The following is a 25,333-nucleotide window of genomic DNA, read 5'->3' on the forward strand; positions in this document are numbered from 1 at the left end:
TTTGAATATTAAATGTAATAAATTATTGTAAACAACTTTATAAAAACAAAATAAAAATTTTGAAAAAAGTCAGCAAAACATCAAGCATGAAAAGAGAACAGAAAAATCAAAGATACACCAATCTAATGCTTTTTTTTAAAAAAAATAAAAGGCAATGGCGTCTAAGCTACAAAGATAGCTCACAGAATGGGAAAAATTATTTACCCAATACCTAGCTGAGAAAAGGCTAATATCCAAGTTATATAGCACATTGGTAGAACTGTACAAAAAAAATATCTCCCAACCCCATCAAACAAATGCAGAGAGGAATAATGAACAGAAACTTCCTCCAAGAAGAAATTCAAGGGCTTGAGCGATAGTACAGTGGTAGGTTGTTGCTTTGCACGTGGCTGATCTGGGTTTGATCCCCGCCATCCTACGGGCTACACCCACCTTGGAACCCCAAGTGTTCTGTGAGAACCAGAAGGCAGTGTCCTTCCTAAAGACACCCCATGCACACCCCATCCTCCCTCTCACCTAGAGGTGGAAATCACACCCAGATCCAAGACAGACCTGAGCCAACAACCCGTCAAAGACAAATTGTGTTGGCAGAAGATCAGACAGACTGTGATGCCCGTGAGGTAAGGAGGCTGCAGACACCCATCCCAGGGCACGAAGTGACCTGCCTGAAAGTGATGTGTTCCCCCCAAGAGTCAGAAATGGTTCAACAGAATTCTTACTCACCTGTAATTCCGTCTTTTACCTACCCTGTCAAAATCATATTCATTTACCCCAACCTTGTCTTTCTTCCCTCTTCCTTCCCGCCCTTCTCCTCTCCCCCTCCTCCTTCCTGCCCCCTCCCTTCTCCCCTCCTCTGCCCCTTCCCATTGAGGAATGGGGCTATGGGACTATGAGGCTCTGCGGCTACACAAAGCAATTGCAGACGTGCCCCCATGGCAGGGATGCTGCGCACTAGGAGTGGCGAGATGACCCAAACAGAACAACATTGAGACTCGTACTCTGCAAGTAAAGACGTTACACAGTCTCCAAGGAAGCTCAGCTAGAGAAGAGGGCACCAAATCAAGGGTGCTGGGAGGATCCTCCCAGGGTGGGAGATGCATGCTGAAAGTAGACTATAGACCAAACATGACTACCACTCAGTTCCTCTCTTGCAAACCACAGCACCCAAATGGGGAGAGAGAGAACAAGGGGGAATGCACTGCCAAAGAGGCAGGGTGGGAAAGGGGGTTGGGGGGGTAGGAGGGATGCTGGGACCCGTGGTGGTGCAGGATGGGTGCTGGTACAGGAATGGGTACTTGATCATTGTGTGACTGAAACCCAAGCACAAAAATTTATAAGTCTGCAATTGTACCTCATGGAGGTTCACTAATAAAAAATAATAAAAAGAAAATTCTTGGATTAAAAAAAAAGGTACACAGCCTCCAGCACATCCATATGTGCAGGAGCAAACTCAAACCATAAAATAATAACCCAATTAAAAAATAAATCCAAATAAATAAATTTCAATTTTTAATATGAACAGATACTACACTTGATCTTAGCCAAAAGGCCGAGAAGCTCCGGGGGATGGAGTGATAGCACAGTGGTAGGGCGGTCGCCTTACAAGCGGCCAACATGACCGACCCAAGTTCGATTCCTCCACCCCTCTGGGAGAGCCCGGCAAGCTACCGAGAGTGACTTGCCCGCAAGGCAGAGCCTGGCAAGCTCCCCGTGACGTATTCGATATGCCAGACACAGTAACAACAAAGTCTCCAATGGAGACGTTACTGGGCCCGCTTGAGCAAATCGACGATCAACGGGAGTGCCTTTACCTTTTACCTTTACCTTTTAATATGAAAATTAAGAGATCGTGGGGTCTCACCATGTTTCGTGCTTGTCCCTATCCTTCCCCGAGCGCATCCGCCCCTACCCAGTCTTTCCAGAGGGATTCAGGGCTTCATTCTTATGGTCTTTATCCGGATGCCACTCAGGTTGGAAACTGCTCCTGAATTGTTCGGTGGTTCTGAGCAAGAGATTTAGTCCACTGCTTCTTGCAAGTCAGAGGATGGGGTCCCATCCAATAAGCAGAAAGGCTAGGGGATTAATCTAGAGATGCAAAAGTTAGATGTGGGTTTTCACATCATAATCCCAGGGACTGTGCCATCTAGGAAATTGCTAGCCACTGGGACCCTTTGTTAGTCATCAGTGTCACTCCTGAATGGGGACCTGGAGGTAGATAGTTTGTTTACCTCTGTGGCACAGCGAGAGATCAGAGCCCCCTGCCTCAGAGACAGGTATGCCCAGACCTCTGCCAATGGCCCTACCCTGGGTCAGGGCACCTAGAGCCTGGTGCCCTTTCTCAGGCACTAAGAGGATCAAACTCTATGCCTCTGGAGCCCTACTGCTGATTTTTTAGGTTATTTGTTTTTCTTTTTTTCACTTCTAAATGCTCATTCTTCTGTCCCACTGTCACCTGTCAGCAGTCCGGCCAGACTGCATGTAAGAAAGCATCAGGCCCTGACTCCTCTTTGCTCCTGCACACCTGGACCTGTTGGGACAGCCTTGGCTGAGTGACACTCTACTGGTGACAAGAAGTGTGTCCAGATTCATGTATCAGACCAGATGGCAAAGCCTCAGAAGGCAGAGCCATCCTGTTCCAGTAATTTCCAGGAATTTGGTCAGCCATGCTCCTTCCTGCTTGTCACATTCCTACTTGGATGGGAACCAGGGATCGGGGAGGCACCAGGGATCAGCCTGGTAGGGCTGTTCAGGGCAGGCACAGGCAGGTCCCGGTTTACCCCTCGGTGCCCAGTTCATAGCCCTTCCCCTCTAACTGCACCATGGGCCTGGGGCCGCCCGTGCACTCTCATGGATCTTCACACCTCACACATATCCTGCACACCCTCTCGAAGCTTCTATTGGGGCTCTGGGCTTAGTTCTCTGTGTCGTGTCCTGCCTCTGGGCCCCTGGGCTCTGGAAACACCAAGTCCAGGTTTTTCTTGAGGTTTGGGGAGCTGGGAGACTGTGGGGATCAGCGGCTTGAGCCCTCTCACCCCTTGCCGGTGGTGAGAGCTGTTCTCCCATTGAATGACTGTCTTTGGAGTTTTTCCTTTTAGGATCATACAGAGTCTCACCAAGACAGATGGCACCCAAAAATTTGCTGGAAGCATCCTAGTGTATTCCATGTGTGCAGGCTCTACCCAGCTATCCCCCAAAGGGGCAGTAGCAGGTCACAGCCTAATTATGTAGGTTGTTTACAGGGTACCTTGATTCTGCCGTAACAACTTTCATCTAACATACAGTGGTGCCTAGTGCTCTCAGGTGCTCCCACAGTGGTGATTCCCGTTTCTACGCTCAGTGTTCGAGCGTTCCCGGAGCCCCTTCCATCCCTGCTCGGGTAACCTGCTCTCCCTTAGTCTCTTGCTCGGTGAGAGATTTGGGAACCCCATACGGGTCAGACAGAAGGACAGAGACATATAAATAAAGTTAAGGAAATAGGAATAGCTTACTGGGGCACTCCCGGGCGGACTCTCTGAACCTCAGGTGAGGCAATGCTACACCCGCGCCCTGGGTTAAACTCAGGGGGCTTTTAAGTTGTCTTGGTCTTTTCCTAGTCATCTCTTCGTGGGTCAATGGTAAGGAACCTGGAATGAAGCCTGGTGGCTTCCTGTCACCAAGTGGGCATTAACTCTTGTCTTCCTCACCTGGAACAAGGTGATCTCTGACTCCAGGAATGTTGCTGTCCACTCAGCCGGTTGCCATTTGGTTCTGGTCACCATTTTGTCAGAGCAAACCTCACATTTGATTCTTGTCAAATGTGGTGATTCCTGACCCATCCATCTTGTCCACGTCCTAGAGTGGGTCTCTCAGAGGTCCTGCCTAGTTTTTCGCTTCTGCCTCTTGTGGCCTCCTTGGTTCCCTCCCCTTAGGCTTGGCAGACAGTATCATTTGCGAGCCCCCCCTTAGCTGACCCCGCTGCGGCTGATCCTGACAAACTAGCACCTGCAGGTTAATCTTCTGGCGATGCTTAGGGATGAGTGACTCTCTGGGATTGTTTCTCATTTCTGGCCTGACTCTGAGAGATGTCCATTCTACTGTGAGGCCCTCAGGAGTGGCCAAACCTGACCACGGCTGGGCCTGACCAGCCTCCAGCTCCCTGGCCCTTCTGGAGTTCATTCTTTCAACTGGCTCAAAGCCCCCTCCCATCCTGACTGGTTTGAGTAGAGCAGCGTTCAGTCCTCATTGAAGAAAACACCTTTTCCTCCCTGCTGGGCACTGAGCAGGCCCAGGGCCCATTGATTGAAGAGACAACTGCAGCCAGGGAGTCAGTTTGGTTCTGGACCCTTACTGCCCATGGCATTCTGGACCTGTAAGGTGTTTTTCTACCTGGGTGGCCAGTTGAGTCAGAGACCCATTTCCTGTTCCCAATCACCACAGCCCCCATCTGGCCTCTGGGGCACTCAGAGCAGTGAGGAGACCAGAATCAGCCCTGGGGATGGGGTGATGTTTTTTCACCTCTGGGCTGCTCAGGCAAAGGAGCAGAGCACAGTTAGCAGGCACATCCTCCCCCTGCCCCCACCCCCGTCATGATCCTACCATCCAGGGTATATTCTCAATGACTCCATGCTCATCAAGGGTGAACTGTCAATCAAGATGAAACTAGCACCCTGGTCTGCACTTGCTGGTGACCTTTGTCAGGATTCCTGCCCCGCACCCCACCTCCCCACCCAGACTCTGTCTCCTTCCCCTGTCTGGTCTCTACAGGTACCTGCAGAGTTTGCATCTGCTTTGGCAGCCTCAGGCAATCCATGGTGTTAGCTCAGTGCACCAGAGAGTCGACCCTGGGGGCTCAGCACTACTCCCCATTTCTATTACTGTTAGTATTTGTGACCAAGGAGACCAGGGCTAGTCTAGGTGCTGGCAGCAGTGCCGTTGGGGCAGACCCTCAGTGCCCAAGCGTTCCTTGCCCTGCTCACACCCAGCATGCCTCCAGCTCTCCCTGCCAGAAGACCCACGGTTCTACACTTGGACACCTTTAGAAGTTGCTGATGCAAATGTTTCTGTTTCCTCACCTCTTTAAGTTAAACGTTTATAGCATTGGTGAAATTTGCTTCTCGTCAATGTTGCCTGTCATCTTGCATAAGCTCAGTAAGAGAATTACAGATTCCTTTAATCTGCCACTTCAAATTTAGTTCAATGTAAAGTCAGGCATGAAAGGTCAGATCTGTTGGCTTTTCCTGGCCCATGTCATCTGCTCCTACTCCCCAGACTCCAAACCTGGGGCCAGTTTTATTTTGTCTATCCCAGACCCAAGGGTTCCTTGACAATTCTTTTGGCCAGAGACTGTCCCATGCTGTACTCTGGACCATATCATATGTGGGACCTTAGGCCTTCCCTTGTCCAAATCAGGGTCACCTGGCACCTGTCCGAGGTCCATCCAAGGCCCTCCACGTGAAGCACATTTGAGAATGTTTGAATCAAGGACAATCACTGGGAAACTGAAGCTTTAGTAAGATGAATGTCCAGGATGAGATCACGACCCACCTGTGACTGCATCAAGCATCAAGCAGTGTCTGTGTCGGGGTCTCTTTGCCAGGAGCCCAAGAGAATACCAAGGTCATCAAGGAGAGAAAAACTAATATTTCACTGGTAGTCTGGTCTGGGAAATGATGCCCTTCTGTCTACATAGTTTCACAGTAGAAAATTCCCAACATCCTCACTGAACCACATGCCAAATACCAAAGGAAACATATGGGCTTTACCTGGAACTTGGGAGTCAACATCCTAGACCAATCAATGCCCTCAACCCCACATAAAGATTCCAGAGTCATTTTGGCGGGGACCCCACATTGTAGATGCAAGAGAGAAATAGTCACAGGCTAGGAAACAGCAGAGACCCGAGGAGGCCCGCATGGGATCCTCACACTCCGCACTGCGCTGACAGGCAGCTCCTGGGACATGGCCAGGGCAAGGCTGACTGCTCAGTGGGATACCAAGCAGGTCCCCTCTTCTGCCAACACTCTCTGGGACCCCTGTGTCTTCCTGAGTGTGGTGAGTCTAGGGCATGACACCTGCCGCTGTGAGAGCCATGGGATTCAGGGACCTTGCAAAAGGGTCTGTTCCTGGGGCAGGGGAAGGAGCATGTGGAGGGCTTCTTCCTTCTAGTCCTCACCCAACACTAGCCAACAGTTGGAAATTTGGTGCCTGAGCCCCCAGGGTCACAAGTTACTTCCCCAGGGGCTAGGAAATACATGTCATCTTGTACTTCCTGAAAGTCACGGGGCAGGTGGAAGACTTCTCTTAGGGCATAAAGGTGGCCGTGTAAGGGGAGTGCTGGACATGTGCCAGCTCTGACCTCCGGCAGCTTAGAAAATGTAGCGGCCCTTGAGCACAGTTCCTGACCTCCCAAAGAACACCAGACCCCCACTCTGTTCTTCCAAAACTGTGGTGAGCCACCCAGGAGACACACATATAATACTATGAGTATTTTACCTGTCATGTCATGGCAAGGTTACCCAGGCCTGGCCATTGTGAAGATGAGAAACCAGGCCAGCTTAGTGTTCCCAGGTGGCCTCGGACCTTCATCTTCTGTAGGAGTGTCCTGGCAGGCAGGTGTCCCCCAAACTGAAACCTCCTATACTGGGAAGTTGCCCAGCTTTGAGCAGGACAAAGGGGGAATGAAAAATCAAGCATTCTTTTACTTGGTCAGTAGGCAACATCTCACCCCCTTTTTCCAATTATGGCATGCCAGGACCCCTGTCTTAGGTCGTCCGTCGCCCCGCCGTGGTACCCGCCATTGGGGAGAATGCTTTAGCCCCTGTCTTAGGTGTGCGCAGCGGTGACAGAAGTTGCCCGTCATTGGGTATCCTGGGCAAGGGCATACTTCCTTAACCACGAGGAGGCACAGGGGAGGATTGATGACATTTCTGCCAAACCAGGCAGGACCCAGTGTGGCTTGACCAGAATGGAGCATGGCTCAGAAAAGAGGGGCAGAGGTAGGGTAGAGGGGTGATGGGGATCTCTTCGTTCAGTGATCGGAGGGGTTCTGTACAGGTCCGGTCTGCACTCCTCCTCCTGCATTTTCCGGTACCGGCCACGGGATCAGGTCACTGCAACAGATAAAGGAAGAGGCTTCCCAGGCCCATTAGAAATACCTTTCTGAATAGGGCTGCTCTTTGCTAGTTTCTCTCAGTTGCATAAAGTGAATTTGAGTGATTTGCCGATCAACCCTGCCAATCTGGTCTCTGACAAATGAGACAAGTCGACTCAGGATGCAGGGCCCGAATGTAAGCATCAGTAATAGTATGATCAGAGGGCCTGCTATAGTAGATATCAGGGTGGTGAACCAGGGGGATTGATTAAACCATGACTCAAACCACCCTTCCTGAGCCTCTCTCTCCTTCTTACGCCATTCCAGGTCTTCACACAGCTTAGCCATGGAATCTCGACTACCCCCGTGTGGTCGGCGTAAAAGCAGCACTCTTCTCCCAGCACTGCACACAGCCCTCCATTTTTAAGGAAGAGCAAGTCGAGCCCCCTCCTATTTTGCAAGACTACTTCCGACAGGGAGGTCAAGGAGTTTTCAAGATGGCTAATAGATTTTTCTATTCGGTCCAGGTCCTCATCAATAGCTGCTCTTAGAGAAGATAGACCAGAATGTTGGGTTACCAGAGCAGCGATGCCAGTGCCGGCACCTGCCAGGCCTATGCCAAACAGAGTGGCGATGGTTAGTGCGGATATGGGTTCCCTGCGGTTCCTACGCAGGACATCAGGGGAATTGGACCAATAGTCAAGGAGTACCTCAGCAGGGTGGTATATAATTTTTGGGACAACAATAACCATAAGACAAAATTCTTGGGAGGCATTAAATACTGAGCCTGCCAAGTGGGGAGTTAATCCTGAACGTGAACAGGCCCACCAAGCTCCCATTTTTGGTGAGATCCAGGCGGAGTTACTCCATCCCGGGGACTCCACATTCTGTGCACACAACTCCTTCTTGTTTTGAGGGACTGTACCTACACATGTCCCTTGACCGCTAATTTGGGTCATGGTTAGTCCCTGGGGGTGGGCCTTCCACTCTCCTGGGGCTCTGTAATTAACATTGTATGAGGCGTTAATACCCATAGCCTCATAAAACGGTGGCGTGGGGCTTCAGTCAGGTTTGGGGCAGTAGCATTCAGAGTCTGATATGTGGCTTCGATAAGACTCCTGTGGGGGTTAATGATTGGGCCAAAACTGGGTTTTGGGATGGATAGGCCGGCTGTAACAGGAGGTGGTGTCGTCTTAGGGCCAGCCATGGTAGTAATGGTGAGCTTAAGAGGGGGTTTTGGAGCCTCAAGTGCCTGGTTAGGGCCTAGCGGAATCTGCTGCACGGGCTCAATTTTCAAGAGGATCTGCAGGATAACCCCATGCCATGGCCTGCTATACCACATAAGTCCCCAATTCAGGTGGTTGACCCATCGGGTCTCCGACCTTCCCTTATCAGTGAAGGAGATTTTGACCAGAAGCATTTGGGGGTGGTATTGTACAGAATATGAGCCATATCTCAGTGGCACAGCATAAGAAATATTAACCAGGTCGTGGTCAACCGACCATTTCCAATAGCCATCGTTAGAATCTACGCAAGACCAGCTGGCACAATAGTAAGATTCAGGGCCACCGCAGGTTCTCCTCCATTGGCCTGTCCGGAACCCGGGGCAGGTGAAAAAGCCATTGCCTCTCATAGAGGCTCTGGCCCCGGGCCTTTCAAAACCATCCTGAAAGGGGTAGGCGTCTTCCAGGGAAAAATATAAGTCAGGGAAGCACTGATTAAGGGGTGCTGCCAAACCAGGCAGTATCCAGTGTGGCTTGACCAGAATGGAGCATTGCTCAGAAAAGAGGGGCACCTGTGGTACTCCAAACCTCATAGTCCTCTCCACTCCTTATGACCCAGGTCTGCTTGAATGGTTGGTGTCGATTGGCATGAGTTTTGGTAGGGTCCTTCATTAATAATATAGCGAGGGTCCAGGTGACAAGCGTCGTTGTGGTCATTTTGTTCCTGTGGAAAAAAAGAGAAGGAAATTCGTCTCAGGGCTAAGTACCCTGGAGGTGAGTTTCATTATTTTTCCCAGCTCTGGGGGACAAATGATCGGGGGGCTCATGTATTGGCCTGACCAGGCGTTCCGGCACCCAAATGGGTTTTTCTGTATTAGTTGGATATACACAGACTGCGCCTCTGACTCTGGCAAGGATTGCTGCCGGTGGTTGCCAGGTTCCTGAGGACAGATCCTTCCATTTCACCATTGCTTTAAGGGGAGCCGGAGTAGCAAAGTGACGTTGGGCTGCACTGCGGCCTGAATCATCGAGGAGCAAAAAATTTAAAATGAATAAGGTTGCGGATAGGAGCGCTTGTGGCCCTTGACAGCCTTGGTAGATCTCACCCTCTTTTGTTTTAGAAATGTAAGTTTTGAGATGTCAGTGCGCTCGCTCTATGATAGCCTGTCCTTGGGGGTTATAGGGAATGCCTGTTGTATGTGTAATATCCCAGGTTTCACAAAAGGAATGAAAAGCGCGGCTTGTATAGGCCGGTCCATTGTCAGTTTTAATTTGCCTGGGATTTCCCATATATGAGAAAGCAGCAGTAAGGTGATCTATAACATGTTTCGTTTTTTCCCCGGCATGCAGTGAGGCAAAAATCATGCCCGAGTGTGTGTCTATCGAGACATGGAGATAATGCCGGTTACCCAATGAGTTAGTGTGGGTCACATCCATTTGCCAAATATCATTTGCTCTCAGTCCTCTAGGATTGACTCCCAGGGATGGGGAATGTATATAAGGAGCGCAAGCGGGACAGACAGTGGTTATGGAGAGAGCCTCAGCTTTGGAACAACCCGTATGAAAACGAAGAGACTGGGCATTAAGGTGGAATTTTTTATGTAGCTGCATGGCCTTATCATATTCTAGGGATGTCATTATTAAGCGGGTAGCTTTATCTGCTCGTTCATTGCCTTCTGCAAGGGGTCCCGGGAGGCCAGAGTGTCCTCTAATATGACCCACAAAGAGGGGGTCCTTTCTGGCCCAAATCAACAGTTGCAATGTTTGTAATTGAGATAAAATTTTCGAGCCCTCACCTATGTGGGGTGCTGTTTCTAATCAGGGGAAGATATTAGCAACATACACACTATCAGTGTAAATATTGAGGGGCTCATTATGGAATGTCTGCAAGGCCAATAATACAGCAGTTACTTCTGCAAATTGCGCCGAGGTCTCAGCAAGCTGTATGGCTTGAACATCCTGCCCATCAACCACTACGGCTCGACCGCTCTTAGAGCCATCAGTAAAGAGGGTCCGTGCACCCAGAAGGGGGGTGGTCTTTATGATTCGAGGGAAGATAATAGGGCAAATCCTGAAGCTTTGCAGGAGTTTATGTCTGGGATATGCCTGTGTAATTTGGCCTTTAAAGGAGCAGACAAAAAGGCACCAGGAATCATCATATTGCATCAGATTATTAATCATGTCTTTGGAATAGGGAACGACCAATATGTCCATATCCTTAGCAAAGAGTGCACACCCTATGGTTCTGGCCTTCCAGAGTAATTGAGAAACTAAGGTGGGATAGGGAATCACCGTTCGGGTGGGGGAAGCTGAGAGGCGACCCGGACATGATCATAGAGTTGAAGTAAAAGGTCTTTGGTGGGGCAGGCGGCTAAGATGTCATCCATATAATGAATCAAAAGTGCATTGGGGAAACGAGCCTGGACTGGCGCTAAAACCGCTGCAACATATATCTGACACATAGTGGGACTATTAGTCATGCCCTGGGGAAGGACTACCCATTGGTAGCGCTGATAGGGCTCCTGAAAATTGGGGGAAGGTAGAGAGAAGGCAAATCTTTGACAATCTTTAGGAGCTAATGGAATATTGAAAAAACAGTCTTTAAGATCTATCACTAACAATTGCCAGGACTTTGGTATAGCGGAGGGATGGGGGAGCCCTGGCTGCAGGGCCCCCATTGGATGCATGGTGGCATTGACTGCTCTGAGATCTTGCAATAATCTCCACCCGCCTGTCCTTTTCCTTATAACAAAGATTGGGGTATTCTAGGGAGATGTGGATGGGGTAATGTGCCCCTTTTCTAATTGCTCAGACACTAGGGCATGTGCGGCCTGTAATTTCTCTTTAGGTAGGGGCCACTGCTCCACCCAGACTGGATCATCTGATTTCCAGGTAATTGGGGTGGGAGGCCGCTCGACAGTGGCCCCGATTAAAAAGGGCTAGTTTCTTCCAGTTCCTCAATGGGCATTAAAGTCACGGGATTTTCCTGCCTGGAGGATGGGCAGTCACTACTGATATGGGCTAAGGTCTTAAAGGAGACTGGCGATGTCTGCGAGTGACTGGGTGATGTAACCAGAACCGCGCCCATAGCTGAGAGTATATCTCGTCCCCAAAGATTGGTGGGGAGGTCTGGGACAATATAAGGCTAGAACTGGCCCTTATGGCCCTCGGCGTCCTCCCGGGTCAATACTTGGGTGCTACGGCTGGGTCGGAATTGGCCAAGTCCTTGCAAAACGGCTGTAGCCATTGTGGCAGGCCAGTTGGCAGGCCAATATTTACTGGATATCACTGAGACATCCGCCCCAGTATCTAATAGCCCAGAGAATTCCTTTGAGTTGATTCTTAGCGCATAGTGTGGTCGGGAAGCCATATGGGCAATCCAAAATATTTGGGCTGGATTATCTGAGCAGTCTCCGTTTGTCTGACCCTGGACCGAGAACGTCGAGGTGGGGCCTTGCCACGTAGGGAGGAGGAGCAGGCGTGCAATCAGCTGTCCCTTTTCTATTGTCACAATGCCACGGGGGGAATCTGCCAAGACATGAATTTTTCCTATGTAGCTCTCTGTGATAGATCCTGGGTATATCTGCAATCCTTGCAGGAGAGCCTTTTCTGACACTAGAATGAGGCCAGTGGTTCCGGGTGGTAGGGGGCCATAGACCCCCGTCTCCAAACTTTCAATTCCCATAGGTGGTGTTAATACCGCCGGGACAGAGGCATAAAGGTCTAGACCTGAGCTGGGAATTGAGGAGCCCCTGAGAGAGGGAGCTTTATCTGGAGCGGGCTGATACTTTGACCCGTTGTCTGATAAGCCTACTGCCTGAAGGCTTGCAGGGCCCGAGGCAGGCCCCTCCCGCCGTTTCCCTGAGGCAGTGGATTGCCTAAGTTATCCGGTGGGGAGCGACACTCGGCTGCCCAGTGATTGCCTCTCCTGCATCTGGGACATAGCCCAGGTGATCCCCCCTTCTTCCGCAAGGGGTTGTTGGGACATTCCTTTTTGAAATGGCCTGGCTGTCCGCATTGGTAGCAGCCTTGCTTGGGTTTTTGTGGGGAATCCCTGAAAGCCTGGAAACCTGGGAAGTTGCCCAGCTTTGAGCAGGACAAAGGGGGAATGAAAAATCAAGCATTCTTTTACTTGGTCAGTAGGCAACAGTTAAAGAAACTTTGGTACATCTACACAATGGAATACTAAGCAGCTGTTAGAAAGGATGAATTCATGAAATTTACATACAAGAGGTACTACATGGAAAGTACCATGCTAAGTGAAATGAGTCGGAAAGAGAGGGACAGACATAGAAAGACTGCATTCATCTGTAGAATATAAAGTAACAAAATAGGAGACTAACAACCAAGAATAGTCTCGATAAGTACCAGGAGGTTTGCTCCATGGCTTGGAGGTCAGCCACACATGCTGGAGGAAAAGGCAGCTCAGATAGGGAAGGGAGCACCAAGTAAAGGGTGTTGGGAGGGTCCTGCCTGGATGGGAGAAGCATGCTGAAAGTAGACTATAGACCAAACATGAATGCCACTCAATGCCTCTTTTGCAAACCACAGCACCCAAAAGGAGAGAGAGAACAAAAGGGAATGCCCTGCCACAGAGCCAGAGTGGGATGGAGGGAATGGGGGGTGGGAGGGATACTGGGATCCGTGGTGGTGGAGAATGGACACTGGTGGAGGGATGGGTCTCGATCACTGTATAACTGAAATCCAAACATAAAAATTTGTAAGTCTATAACTGTACCTTATGGTGTTTCACTAATAAAAATTTTTTAAAAAAGGCTGGCCTGGGTGGAGAGGTGGGTGGGCGGGTGATGGGAGGGAAACTGGAAACTTTGGAGGTGGGAAATGTACACTGGTGGAGGGATGGGTGAACAATGATGACTGAAGCCTAATCATGAACAGGTTTGTAATGGTCTATCTCACATCGATTCAATGAAAATAGAATTTAATAGGAGAATGGCTTATATTTGGATTTATAGAATTAGATGTGTAGTACATTTTCTGAGGTGAAATCCAGAGCTCAGCTGAGGCACTGGGATCTTTATAGAATTGTGGAAATGTGATGTTGGACTTGAGTTTGGAGACAGTGCATGATGAGTAGATCAGTGGTTCAAATGTGTCCTGCTTTGAGCACCATTCTACATGTCATTACTTAATCTCTTTTGTAAAAATGATTATTTCATTGACTTTAAGGGGACACTCTGTATGGGCATTTATAAATGGCAAACAAATTTCATTTGCATTAGATATGGAAGTGGGAAAATGCTGCAGGGGACCTGCAGAGGCCTCTCGGGGTACAGAGATGGGGGTGAGGGACAGGCCCAAGGGACCTTCCTGACTGGCAGTTTATGATTGACAGGTACAGGCAGTTACTGGCCTTTAAAAGTTAGGGGGAGTGGTCAACTCTTTCAGCCCACATGCTCTTTTGAACACGTCCTCCCTTCACATCTTACTGAGTAAGTTTTTTTCAAGAAAACTATCTTGCAGGATTGGAGGGGTGATCCAGAGGAAAGGGCATTTGCCTTGTGGACCAGCCAATTCAGATGTGAACCCGGGCACCCCATATGATCCCTGAAACCCCACCAGGAGTCGTCCCTGAGTACAGAGCCAGGAGTGAGGCCTGAGCAACACTGGGTATGTCCCTCCAAAAATGTCCAAGTATAGCAAAAAGAGAGCGGGGGACAGTTAGAGGGGTGGTTCTGATTGCAGTGGGACTCACTGGAGCATTTGGGAATTTCACACGCACCATTGTAAACTGGTATTCCTTTCGGGATGCAGTGTAGAAAAATCAACGGAAAGTTAAAATTTTTATTTTGAAAAAGATAAAAGAGGCCCGGAGATAGTAGAGCAGGCAGGGCACTTGGGTTATCTGACTTCAATCTCTGGCGTCCCATAGAGTCCCTTGAGCATGGCTGGGACTAATCCCTCCTGTGGTTCCAAAACCAAAGAAGCAAAAAAACAAGGAACTATAATATATCAAAAGCTAGAACAGGTGGTGAGGTGTCTGCTTGCATACTTCTATCATGGGCTGATTCCTGGCACCTCGTATGGATCCTTGAGCACCATTAGGGGTGATCTCTGAGCACAGGACAGGAGACAGGGTCCCCAGTCAAGGGAGGTCTCATCTCTTAGGCCCCTGGAGCAAGACCATGGGGGCCTGTGCAGGGGACAGATTGCCCAGGCGCTGCCAGCCTTGGACCTGGGAGTCGATGCTTGAACTCCACATCCCTGGACCAAGAGCAGGATGCCCTGGCTGCCTGTCCTCACTCCCAGCCTTGCGCCCACAGGTGGGACTGCAGGACAAACAGGTGAGTGTCCGCGGCAGCAATAGGACTAGGATCTCGGCCTCCCGCAGTAGGATGTGGCCTCTGACCAGTGTCGTCTTTGAGAATGAGCAGGAGGAGGAGCAGGTGCTACTGCAGAGCCGGCTCCGGATCGGCTGCAAGGGGAGTGAATCAGGACAAGGTGGATATGGAGAAATGACAGAAGGTGCCAGGGGAGACCCACTGTGAGGGTAGGAGCCTGCCAGGGGTGGTGGGAGGAAGGACAAGCCAGGATGCCACCCACTATAATATATCAAAATCTAGTAGAGGCTAGAGGGGTTTTGGGGGTGTGGATTGGCCCTCACTGCACAGAGAGGGTCCTAGTAGCGGGGAGGCTGCTGGGTCGAGGTAGGGGTAGGCCCCATCTCTTAGGCCTTTGGAGAAAGACCCCCAGGGAATGTACAGGGGACAGGTTACCCCATGTGCTGTTTTCCTTGGGCCTGTGTGTGAGTGTCTGGGCCCTGAATGTTGTGGTGGGATCTGGACAGCCTTCGGCCCTGTCTCATGACAGAGATGTGCATGCAAGACCAGAAGGTGCAGTGCCTGCAGCCTGGAATTCTTCTGCTGGTATCAAAAGCAGCACACAGCTGCAACCCCACACCTGGATGTCCCACTCACCTGGACTCCAAGGTCGAGAAGGTCCTGAGGCACAAGCCGCTCATGGACCACCTGCAGCAGGTGCTAACCAAGCAGCAGGCCCTGCTGGAGGCCACCTTCAGGGAGCTGAGGGAAACCCAGGTGAGGGGATGGGCAGGGGCTCAGGGACAGGAAGGCGCATCAGGCCCTAGACCTGCCTACTCACCTGGTGCCTTCATCTTTAGGGGATCCTCAGTCCTGAAATCAGGAGCAACTGAGCCCCAGGCCTTGCTGGAATTCCAAGGGTACCCTGAAGAGGGTGAGTGGTGCGGTGGGTCTCCAGGAGGGAGAAGTGCCTGATGGGGATCTGGAGGTGGGGCTATATGGGAGGTGGAGCCAGGCGGGACCCCTGAGATGCCTCCACCTTCCTTGCTCGGCTGAGACCCTGGAGTGCGCCATAGTCAATCCAGTGTCGAAGAACACGGAGTTGGAGGTGAACATAGTGGAGGTTTGTGAGACCATGACCTCTATGGAACTCGAGATGATGGTCATGAAGGACAGGCTGGTGCCGTGTAAGAAGACTAAGGATCTGGATGACTAAGGCCTGAGACTAAGGTCTGGTGTCCAGCCTCCAGCTCTCCCTGCCAGAAGACCCACGGTTCTACAGTTGGACACCGTGACAAGTTGCTAATGCAGATGTTTCTGTTTCCTCACCATTTACAGCAATGGTGAAATTTGCTTCTCATCAATGTGGCCTGTCATCTTGCATACGCTCAGCAAGAGAATCACAGATTCCTTTAATCTGTCACTTCAAATTGAGTTCAATGGCTCCTGTAAAGTCAGGCATTGGTCAGATCTGTTGGCTTTTCCTGGGCACATGTCATCTCCTCCTACCCCAGACCCCAATCCTGGGTCAGTTTCATTTTGCTCACCAGCCCCAACGGGTCCTTGACCATTGTTTTGGTCAAAGTCTGTCCCATGCTGTGCTCTGTACCACATTACATGTGGGCCCTTAGGCCTTCCCTTGTCCAACTCAGGGTTGCCTGGCACCTGTCCCAGGTCCATCCAAAGCCCTCCACATGATGCACGTTTGGGGTTGTTAGGAATCAAGGGGGCTGGAGCCATAGCACAGCGGTAGGGCGTTTGCCTTGCACGCAGCCAACATGGCCGACCTGATTTCGATTCCTCCGCCCCTCTCGGAGAGGCCGGCCAGCTACCGAGAGTATCTCGCCCACATAGCAAAGCCTGGCAAGCTACCCGTGATGTATTCAACATGCCAAATACAGTAACAATAAGTCTCACGATGGAGACGTTACTGGGCCCGCTCGAGCAAATCGATGAACAACGGGAGGACTGTGACTGTGAGGAATCAAGGACAATCATTGGGAAACTGAAGTTTAAGTTAGTAAGATGAATGTCCAGGATGAGATCAGGACCGAACCATGACACCAGCATCGAGCAGTGTCTGTGTAGGGGTCTCAACAAACAAGACATTGCCATGAGCCAAAAGCATACCAAGGCCATAAAGGGGAGAAAAACTAGCATTTCACTGGCAGTCTGGTCTGGACCCTCATGTCCACACAGCTTCACACCCCAAAATTCCCAATGTCCTCACTGAGCCACATGTCAAAAGCCAAAGGAAACATATGGGCCTTACCTGGAACTTGGGAGTCAATATCCTAGACCTATCAATACCCTCGACTCTACATACGGAGATCAATTCCAGAGTCTGTCTGGCAGGGACCCCACACTGTAGGTGTGACAGAGAACTAGTCCCAGGCTAGGAAACAGCAGAGACCCAGTGAGGCCCGTGTGGGATCTTCATACTCCTGCCCTGTGTTGATAGGCAGCTCCTGGGACACGGCCAAAGCAAAGCTGACTGTTCAGCGGGATACCAAGCAGGTCTGCCAACACTCCCCAGAGCCCCTGTTCCTTCTTCACATAAGTGTGGTGAGTCTTAACATAAGTCGCATGACACCCGCGACTGTAAGAGCCGTGAGGGTGCAGGGACCTCAGTCCATTCCTGAGGCAGGGGAGGGGGTGCGTGAAGGGCTTCTTTCTTCCAGTCCTGACTCAACACTAGCCCACTTTTGGAAATTTTGTGCCTGAGCCTCCACAGTCACAGGAGACTGCCCATGGACAGTCATAGATGTCATCCTGCACTTCCTGAAAGACACGGTGCGAGGGGGTGCGGACTCTTCTCAGGGCAGAAAGGTGGCAGCGTGCATGATCTGTCCAGCTGCAAAAGTTTGATGGGGTTTTATATAACAGTCCACGATATTGCGCCATCCAGGCATTTGGTAGCCGCTCATGCCCACTGAAACTCATTGCTGTCACCGCTGAATGGGGAAGCTTGGGGTGAATTGTTTTCAGCCTGACCAGCAGGACAGCAGCAGCTGGAGGTCAGAGGCACAATGACCATTCACAGGCCTCAGAGAGAGATCTTTGTCCCCAGTCTGTGCCAGGAGCCCAAGTGTCTCTGTCAGGATTCCTGGAGCCTGGGGCCCTGTCTCAGGAACAAAGAGGTTCAACTCCTTCCTCTTCCCCGGAGTCCAATTTTGTTTTTTGTTTTTTTTTTTTTTGGTTGTTGTTGTGGAATTAATTTTTTTTAATTTTTATTAGTGAAACACCATGAGGTACAGTTGTAGACTTACACATTTTTGTGCTTGGGTTTCAGTTATACAACGATCGAGTACCCATCCCTCCACCAGTGCCCATTCTCCACCACCACTGATCCCAGTATCCCTCCCACCCCCCATCTCCCCCATCCCACCCTGCCTCTGTGGCAGGGCATTCCCTCTTGGTCTCTCTCTCCTTTTGGGTGCTGTGGTTTGCAAAAGAGGCATTGAGTGGCAATCATGTTCTGTCTATAGTCTACTTTCAGCATGCATCTCCCATCCTGGGAGGATCCTCCCAACACCCTTTATTTGGTGCTCCCTTCTCTATCTGAGCTGCCTTTTCCCCTAACGTGTGTGGCTGGTACCTAAACCTCCTGGTACCTATCTCAGCTATTCTTGGGTGTTAGTCTCCTATTCTGTTACTTTATGTTCCCCAGATGAGTGCAATCTTTCTATGTCTGTCCCTTTCTTTCTGTGGAGTCCATTTTTGAGGCTGAATTCAGTGCTGTTTGGTTGTTGTGGGAAGAGGGGGATTTTTGGGGGGTACACTGGTGAGTCCTTATTTCTAAATGTGCTTTCTTCCAAGAGTAGGAGTAGAGACGTGCATCAGGCCCTTGGGTTTCTGCTGCCAGGACTGCATCCTCAATGCACTGCAGGACAGGACACTATAGGGCTGCCCAGGGAATCTTTCTGAGTCCATAGCCAGGACCTCCCTGAACAAGGGAGCTGAATTCTTGCACCTGGAAAGAAAACGGTCCACAGTGACCAATCTTCCCTGCCTGTCTCTAGATCTGCCCATTTCAAGGCAAACAGGGCTTGGTTCCTTCCTGGTGCAGTTTACAAACAGAAAAACACATCTTTGGGGTCCAGGCAGGTAAAGCGTTGGGCAGGAGGAGGGTAGCAGACCCAGTGAGTGGAAGGCCTGGAGAGCACATGGGGCCAGCGGTCATGGCCACACTGACCACTGCAAGAACGAGAAGGTTCTCGGTTTAGCCTCAGCTCCCAGCCCTTAGCTCTGCCCTGCCACCTGTGCCTTGCTCAAGGGGCTGCCTGTTCACTCTTCCTCCTGTGCACGCCTCACACACCTGATGCTCACACTCCCAATGCACCCTGACACCTCAAATAGTCTCCTGAGCCCTCCAAGGGAGATAGATCCCTGAGTTCAGAGGCAGGAGCAACCACTGAGCACTGCTGAGTGTGCCCCAGAAATTTAAAAAAAATTAACAGCAACAAAATAAATCATTCATTTGGAGACAACAACAACAACAACAAAATCATTCATTCTGAAGAAGAGCAACATGGAGGAAAAAAAAAGAAAGACAGTAGGGTGCCCTGAGGCCATGCTGCCAACATAGCCCCCATCTGGGGGGGCGGTCCTTTGGAAAAAGGGTTGGTAGAGAATGTGAAGGGGAACCCTGGAAGCCTCTTCTGAGCGGGAAGGAACCCTGGGGCATGCTCTCCCCGAGACACTCCTCCTCGATACCTCCACACTGGTCACCTCTCTTCCTCTGAAGGGAGGGCTTGGTCGAGTTAGTGAATGTCAGAGCCCACTTTTTGCTTGCCAGCTGGGGTTGAGGCTCAGGAATTCTCTGAACTGAGCGTCCTCCCCAGCCCTCCCAAACCCCTTCGGTGGGTTTTTTTATCCCAAGCCTGAAGGGTCCGGTGGAGAAACGTGGAGAAAAAGCAAAACTGGCAGATCTGCGACTGCGGGTGCAGGGGGGTATGGCGGGGGGGTAGGGCTGAATTCCAAGGGTAAAGCCGTTCCACCCCTCTAAGGCTGGATTTTCCAGCCTGCCGGGGAAATGGGCTGGTGAGGCCAGTGGAAGGTCCCACGTGAGCCTGTGAGCCCTATTTGGACAATGGGAGGTGGGGGGGAGGGGTTGGGGAGGGAGGCACGGAGGCTGCCCAGTGAGGGGCTGGGGGTGCTTGCTGGCCCCTCTGCGGAACAGCGCATACAATGCAGACATTGATGTGTTCCAGTGAGCTGGGCACATCCAGAGACCCCTGGCCTCGAGAGCATGGGGCAGTGCATGAAAACTCGGAAGAAATGCAGCAGGAGCTGCAGCTGGGTGGGGTGCACCTTCCTGGGTGGGGGAGGTGCTGCTGGGGGCGGGGCCAGAGAAGAAGCAAGACAGGCCCCGCCCAGGGGCAGGGGGCCATGAGGCCAGGGTCTCTGTGACACGGAGGGCCCGGAGTTCATGGGTAAGGCCAAGGGTGTAGGGAAGAGCGTCAGATGGGCTGGGGAAGGGCCCTGGGACGAGACCTGGGTCTGGCTCACCTGAACCCCTCCGAGTTTTAAATTTTTCCTTCACTGACTTCAGGGTCGGCTTTTCCCCTCCTTCACCATCGCCTCCAGCTGCAGTCTTCGTGGTCTCACACACCTCCAGCATCTCCCTCTCCACCCCAGTGTGTTTTCCCTCTTGATGGGTTGTCAGGCGGCCGCTGGGTCTCAGCCAACCGAGGAGGGTGCAGTGACCAGGGGTGGGGCCCGCCTGGCCCCGCCTCCCAGGCAGCCCCACCCCCTGACTCCCAAACCTGGTTTCTCCCTCCTAGGAACCCCAACCCTCACGGTTTTCCAGGGCTCCTGTGTGAATTCAGCAGGGCCTGAGACAGGAAGTCCCGGACCTAGGGCCCCTGTAGGTGAAGGTACTAGGGGAGGAGGCAGGGAGGCTGCGGGACTCCCTGTTCCGGTGCCCCTCTTACCCCTGGGCCTCCCCGCCCTCTCCACGGTCTGCCTCTACCTGGGCCTGCTCCGTTGACAGGTGCTGCAGCAGCTGGACCAGGAGCAGCTTCTCCTGCAGAACCGCCTGGTGCAGCTGCTCAGCCTTGGAACCCAGGTGGCGGTGGGCATGCACATCCTGTTGGATTGCAGTTGTCTACTGCATTGTATCGTCCTGGGGGCAGGACATTGGCAGTGAGGACAGGCGCGAGGACCGTCCAGATCCCAGCCAGGAGATGCAGGGCTCAGTTACTTACTCCCGGGTCCAATGCCTAGACAGCACCTGCCTAGACATGGGATCTCTCCCTGCCTCCATCCCTTATCCTACCCCACAGCCTCCCACCTCCAGGACCCCTCTCTGTGCAGTGTGTGCCAGTCCGCACCCCCACAACCCTTCAGTGGCTGGCATCCTGGCCTGTCCTACCTCCCAAGAACTCAACGCGGGCTCTTGACCTTACCAGCCCATTTCACAGACCAGGAAAGTCACAGCCCAGAAGGCTGCAATGTCATGCCCCAAGAAGAGCCTTGTGTGGAGGGGAGCTGATGGCCAGCAGACCCCTGTACCCTCTCACAAAACTCTTGGCGTTCGGCAGCTGTTCGTGGGCTCGCAGTGAAGATGCGGGAAATATTGCCCACTGTTGCTGAGACACAGATCGAGCCTCGCCCGACTCAGGCCACCCTTCAGTCCTCATCCTGCAGGAGGCGCTGCCCCCAGCTCCTGTCGCCCCAGCTCAGTCCCCTCAGTCCCCACTCGCATCTGCAGTTCTTCCCTACCGTTGTTCCTGGAACCTCTTGGCCCCCAAATGGACTTGGGGGCTTGTCATAAGCAGGACCTCAGGTGGCTGAGTTGTGGGTGCCCCAGGGTCGGTGCACCTGAGAGGGAGCAGACAGTCAAGGACCCCAGACCCTCAGCCCCACCCAAACTTCATGGTCCACAGCCCCGACTCTTGGTTCCTCCTGCTCTTCTCGGGGTCAGCTCATTCCTCACCGCCCTCTGCTGCTCCGGGCCCCTTACAAAGTGGATTCTTTCCTGGTTTGGACCCATTGGAGCCCTCCTGGCAGTGCTGGAAGGGATACTAGGGACAACTAGAAACAAGCGTTCTATGTCCTGCCCCTAGAGCTCTCTGCATTTCTGTGCTCATAACATTCTGGGGAGTGGACAGCCGACCCCGATCTCTCCAGCTGCCCCACATAGGGGGACCCTGAGGTGCAGAGGGTGGGTGAGGTTCTCTCAGCTGCTGCTCCCGGCCTGTCTCTTCATATTTCCCCATGCCTCATTCACAGGGCGCTTCCCTGGATACTCTAAGCCACCCCTTTCTGCCTTGCCCCTCCCCATATCTATCAGACTTGAATCCATGATCCCATGACCCCAACCCCCAAACTCACTAACCCAAACAAGTATGAGGCTCTCCCGTGCAGCATTCTGTTTTTTTGTTTTGTTTTGTTTTTTTCTTTTTGGGTCACACCCGGTTGAGGCACAGGGATTACTCCTGGCTCATGCACTCAGAAATTATTCCTGGCAGTGCTCAGGGGACCATATGGGATGCTGGGAATCGAACCCGGGTCGGCCACATGCAAGGCATATGTCCTACCCGCTGTGCTATCGCTCCAGCCCCACATTCTGATTTTTTAAAAATATATGGGTCTGGAGTGATAGCACAGGAGGGAGGGTGTTTGCCTTGCACGCAGCCAACCCGGGTTCGATCCCCAGCATCCCATATGGTACCCCGAGCACCACCAGGAGTAATTCCTGAGGGCATGAGCCAAGAATTAGCCCTGTGCACCGCCGGGTGTGACCCAAAAAGCAAAATATATATATATTATGTTTTAAAATATATATATGTATGTTTGTAAAATTCTTCTCTTTCAGCTTGTTGGTCTGTCCCAAACATGGAGCAGGGCATGGTGTGAATGGTAGGACAGCTGGGGCGGGTTCTGAGACCCGAGGGTCCTGCTTTGAATCCCCAGCTGCACAGACGGAGTTCCGAGCAGGGTCAGGCCTCACTCCTGAGCACAGAGCCAGGAAAAGCACCTGAGTACTGCTGCCTATGGCCCAGCGCCGTACCCAGCTACCAATAATAGAACACCACGGGAGTGGACACGTGGAGGCAGTCATGGCCAGGGCACCACCTGCACTTCCTGCACCCACCGCTGTCTCTGCTGGCACAGCACATTTGTGGGGGGCACGTGCCCCACAGGTCAAAATTCACCTCCTGGCAGGCGTGACTTGCTCTTCATTTCCATATATCAGTTTGAGGTCCACCTGCTTCTTTTTCGTTGTTCTCACAACTTTAAGTTTTTCCATTTCCATATTTAAAGCAAGTGATATTAGTTTGTGATTTATGATACCCCTACAAAGTTCCTCTTTAACCTAAAGGCAATATCATCTAAAAACAGAAATTAGGTAATGACATGTTGAATGATCCTCAAAGCAGGACACGTTTGAACCACTGCTCTGCTCACCATGGACTGTCTCTAAACTCAAATCTGGCTCCCAATGTCCCTGCTCCTGTAATGATCCCAAAGCCTCAGCGAAGCTCCGGATTTTACCGCAGATAATGTACTACACATGTCCTTTGAAAACTTCAAATATAAGCCATTCATTTTTTAAAAATGTATTTTCATAAAATCACTGTGGCTAGACCTTTACAAAGCTGTTCATAATTAGATTTCATTCATCCTTTTTTCCAACACCCATCCCTCCACCAGTGCACATTTCGCAGCACCAGTGTCCTCAGTTTCCCTCCCTTCAACACCCTCCCCCACCCAGCAAACCCAGGCCCTCGTCTATGATAAGACACTTTTCTTCTCTCTATCTGTCTCCCTTTTTGCAGTTTACAATACAGATACTGAAAGGGTATCAGGAATATCCCTTTATCTACTTTTAACACTCAAGGATTTCAACTTCGGACAGAAATAGAATTGTTATTTCAGGCAGTTTTGCTGACAGAAGAACTGGGAATGGTCTCTGCTATGGACAACCAGGGATCTGCAGATATGGAGTGACTGACCACAGCCTGGGCCCTGGTCTGAGTGTCCAGGCAGGTCCTGAAGATCGGGAGGTCTTCCAACCCTAAATAGGGATGGGATTAACTCCTGCCTGCCAGGACACTCCTACAGAAGAAGAAGGCCCGAGGCCACTTGGGTTCACTAAACTGGCCTGGTTTCACATCTTCACAATGGCCAGGCCTGGGTAACCATGACATGACAGGTAAAATATCCATAGTGTTATAAGTGTGTCACCACAACCTTTGAAAAACAGGGTGGAGGTCTGGTGGGATTTGGGGGATTGGAAACTGTCCTGAGATGCCAATACTTCTCCTGAGCTGCCGCCAGTCAGGGCTGGCACCTGCCCAGCACTCCCCTCCCCATGCCCCTCCAGCCTCCCAGAGACTCCCTGATCCCGAGTAGGTGAGAGACAGGCAAAGCCTAAGGTGGCAAAATGGGCTGCTTCCTACCTGGCAAAGCTGCCGGGCGTTCTGCCGGGACCAGGCGGCTGGGTATGAAAAAAGATCCGCCCAACCGCAGGTGAAAGAGGCTCACATGGCAGTGGCAGGCAGAGCGCTGAGGTACCAGCCAGCTTCTCATGGCATAGAAATGGGGATAGGAGACAGACCGAAGGAACTACTGGCAAGTTGTGACTGACAAGTATAGGCAGTTAGAGGCCATTACAAGTTAGGGTTTGCGGTCAGTTCTTTTAGCCCACGTTCTCTTTCGAACATGTCCTCCCTTCACATCTTACCAAGTAAGTTTCTTTCAGGAAAAACTATCTTGCAGGATTGGACAGGTAGCCCAGAGGGTAGGGCATTTGCCTTGTACACAGACGACCCGGATGTGACCCGGAGTCCCAGGCAACTCAAATGTTCCCCTAAACCCCACCAGGAGTCATACAAATACAGAGCCAGGAGTGAGGCCCGAGCACCACTGGGTGTGTCCCTTCAAAATAGTCCAAGAATAACAAAAAGAGGAGGGGAAGTGGGAGGTGGGGTTGGTGCTAATTGACACGTGACTTCTTGGTACTCGCCAGAATGTTTGTGAATTTTATACGCACCATTGTAAACCGTGTATTCCTTTTGGGATGCAGTACAGAAAAACAACAGTCAGTTAAAAATTTAATTTTGAAAAAGATAAGAGCGGCCCAGAGATAGTACAGTGGGAAGGGCATTTGCGCTATCTGGGTTCGATATCTGGCATCCCATAGAATGCCCCTTGAGCATGGCCAGGGCTGATCCCTGAGTCAGAAACAGGAGTGAACCCTGAGCACCGCTGGATGTGGCCCCCAAACCAAATAGACAAGCAAGCAAGGAAATGTAATACATCAAAATCTAGCATACAGGTGGTAAGGTGTCTGCTTTGTGTTATTCTAATCTGGGGTGATTCGTGGTACCTCATATGAACCCTTGAGCACCACCAGGGGTGATCCCTGAGCACAGAGCTTCAAAACTAACATAGAAGCTGGGAAATGGTATAGTGCTAAGAGTGCACGCCTAGCATGGCTAGTGGTTCAGTTATTTGGGTTTTGTGTTTGATTTTGATTTTTGCTTTGATTTGCTTTGTTTTGGAGGCCACAGCCAGTTGTGCTCACGGCTTACTCCTAGCTCTGCACCCATGGCTCTGCAGACATGGAGGGCTCAGGGGACACCAGGGCATGCCAGGGGTCCAACCCAGGTCACCACGTTGCGTGATATGGCAGGGTGAATTGGACCCTTTCGGCTGTTGAGACCACCCAGTGTTTCCCGCCCCTCACACTCTGCTCCTAGTCTGTCTCTCAGAGAAGCAGATAGAGAGTTCTGCTGGCATGTTAGATC

The 25,333-nt window shown here is 51.3% G+C and overlaps 1 protein-coding gene and 1 pseudogene across 1 annotated transcript in view; one reads left to right on the forward strand and one right to left on the reverse strand.

The window, feature by feature from the left end:
- LOC130026636 (polypeptide N-acetylgalactosaminyltransferase 12-like) overlaps positions 1-21,139 on the forward strand; it is a 133,889-nt gene extending 112,750 nt beyond the window's left edge. The window contains exons 11-12 of the mRNA XM_056117467.1: positions 20,569-20,649; positions 21,119-21,139. Of these exons, the coding sequence (XP_055973442.1) occupies positions 20,569-20,649; positions 21,119-21,139 (102 nt within the window). The remainder of the gene's footprint in view (positions 1-20,568; positions 20,650-21,118) is intronic.
- LOC130026789 (uncharacterized) lies at positions 1,406-1,561 on the reverse strand (annotated as a pseudogene).
- Positions 21,140-25,333: the final 4,194 nt, after the last annotated feature.

This window comes from Sorex fumeus, unplaced genomic scaffold (assembly GCF_029834395.1).
Source record: "Sorex fumeus unplaced genomic scaffold, SorFum_2.1 ptg000034l, whole genome shotgun sequence".
NCBI lineage: Eukaryota > Metazoa > Chordata > Mammalia > Eulipotyphla > Soricidae > Sorex > Sorex fumeus.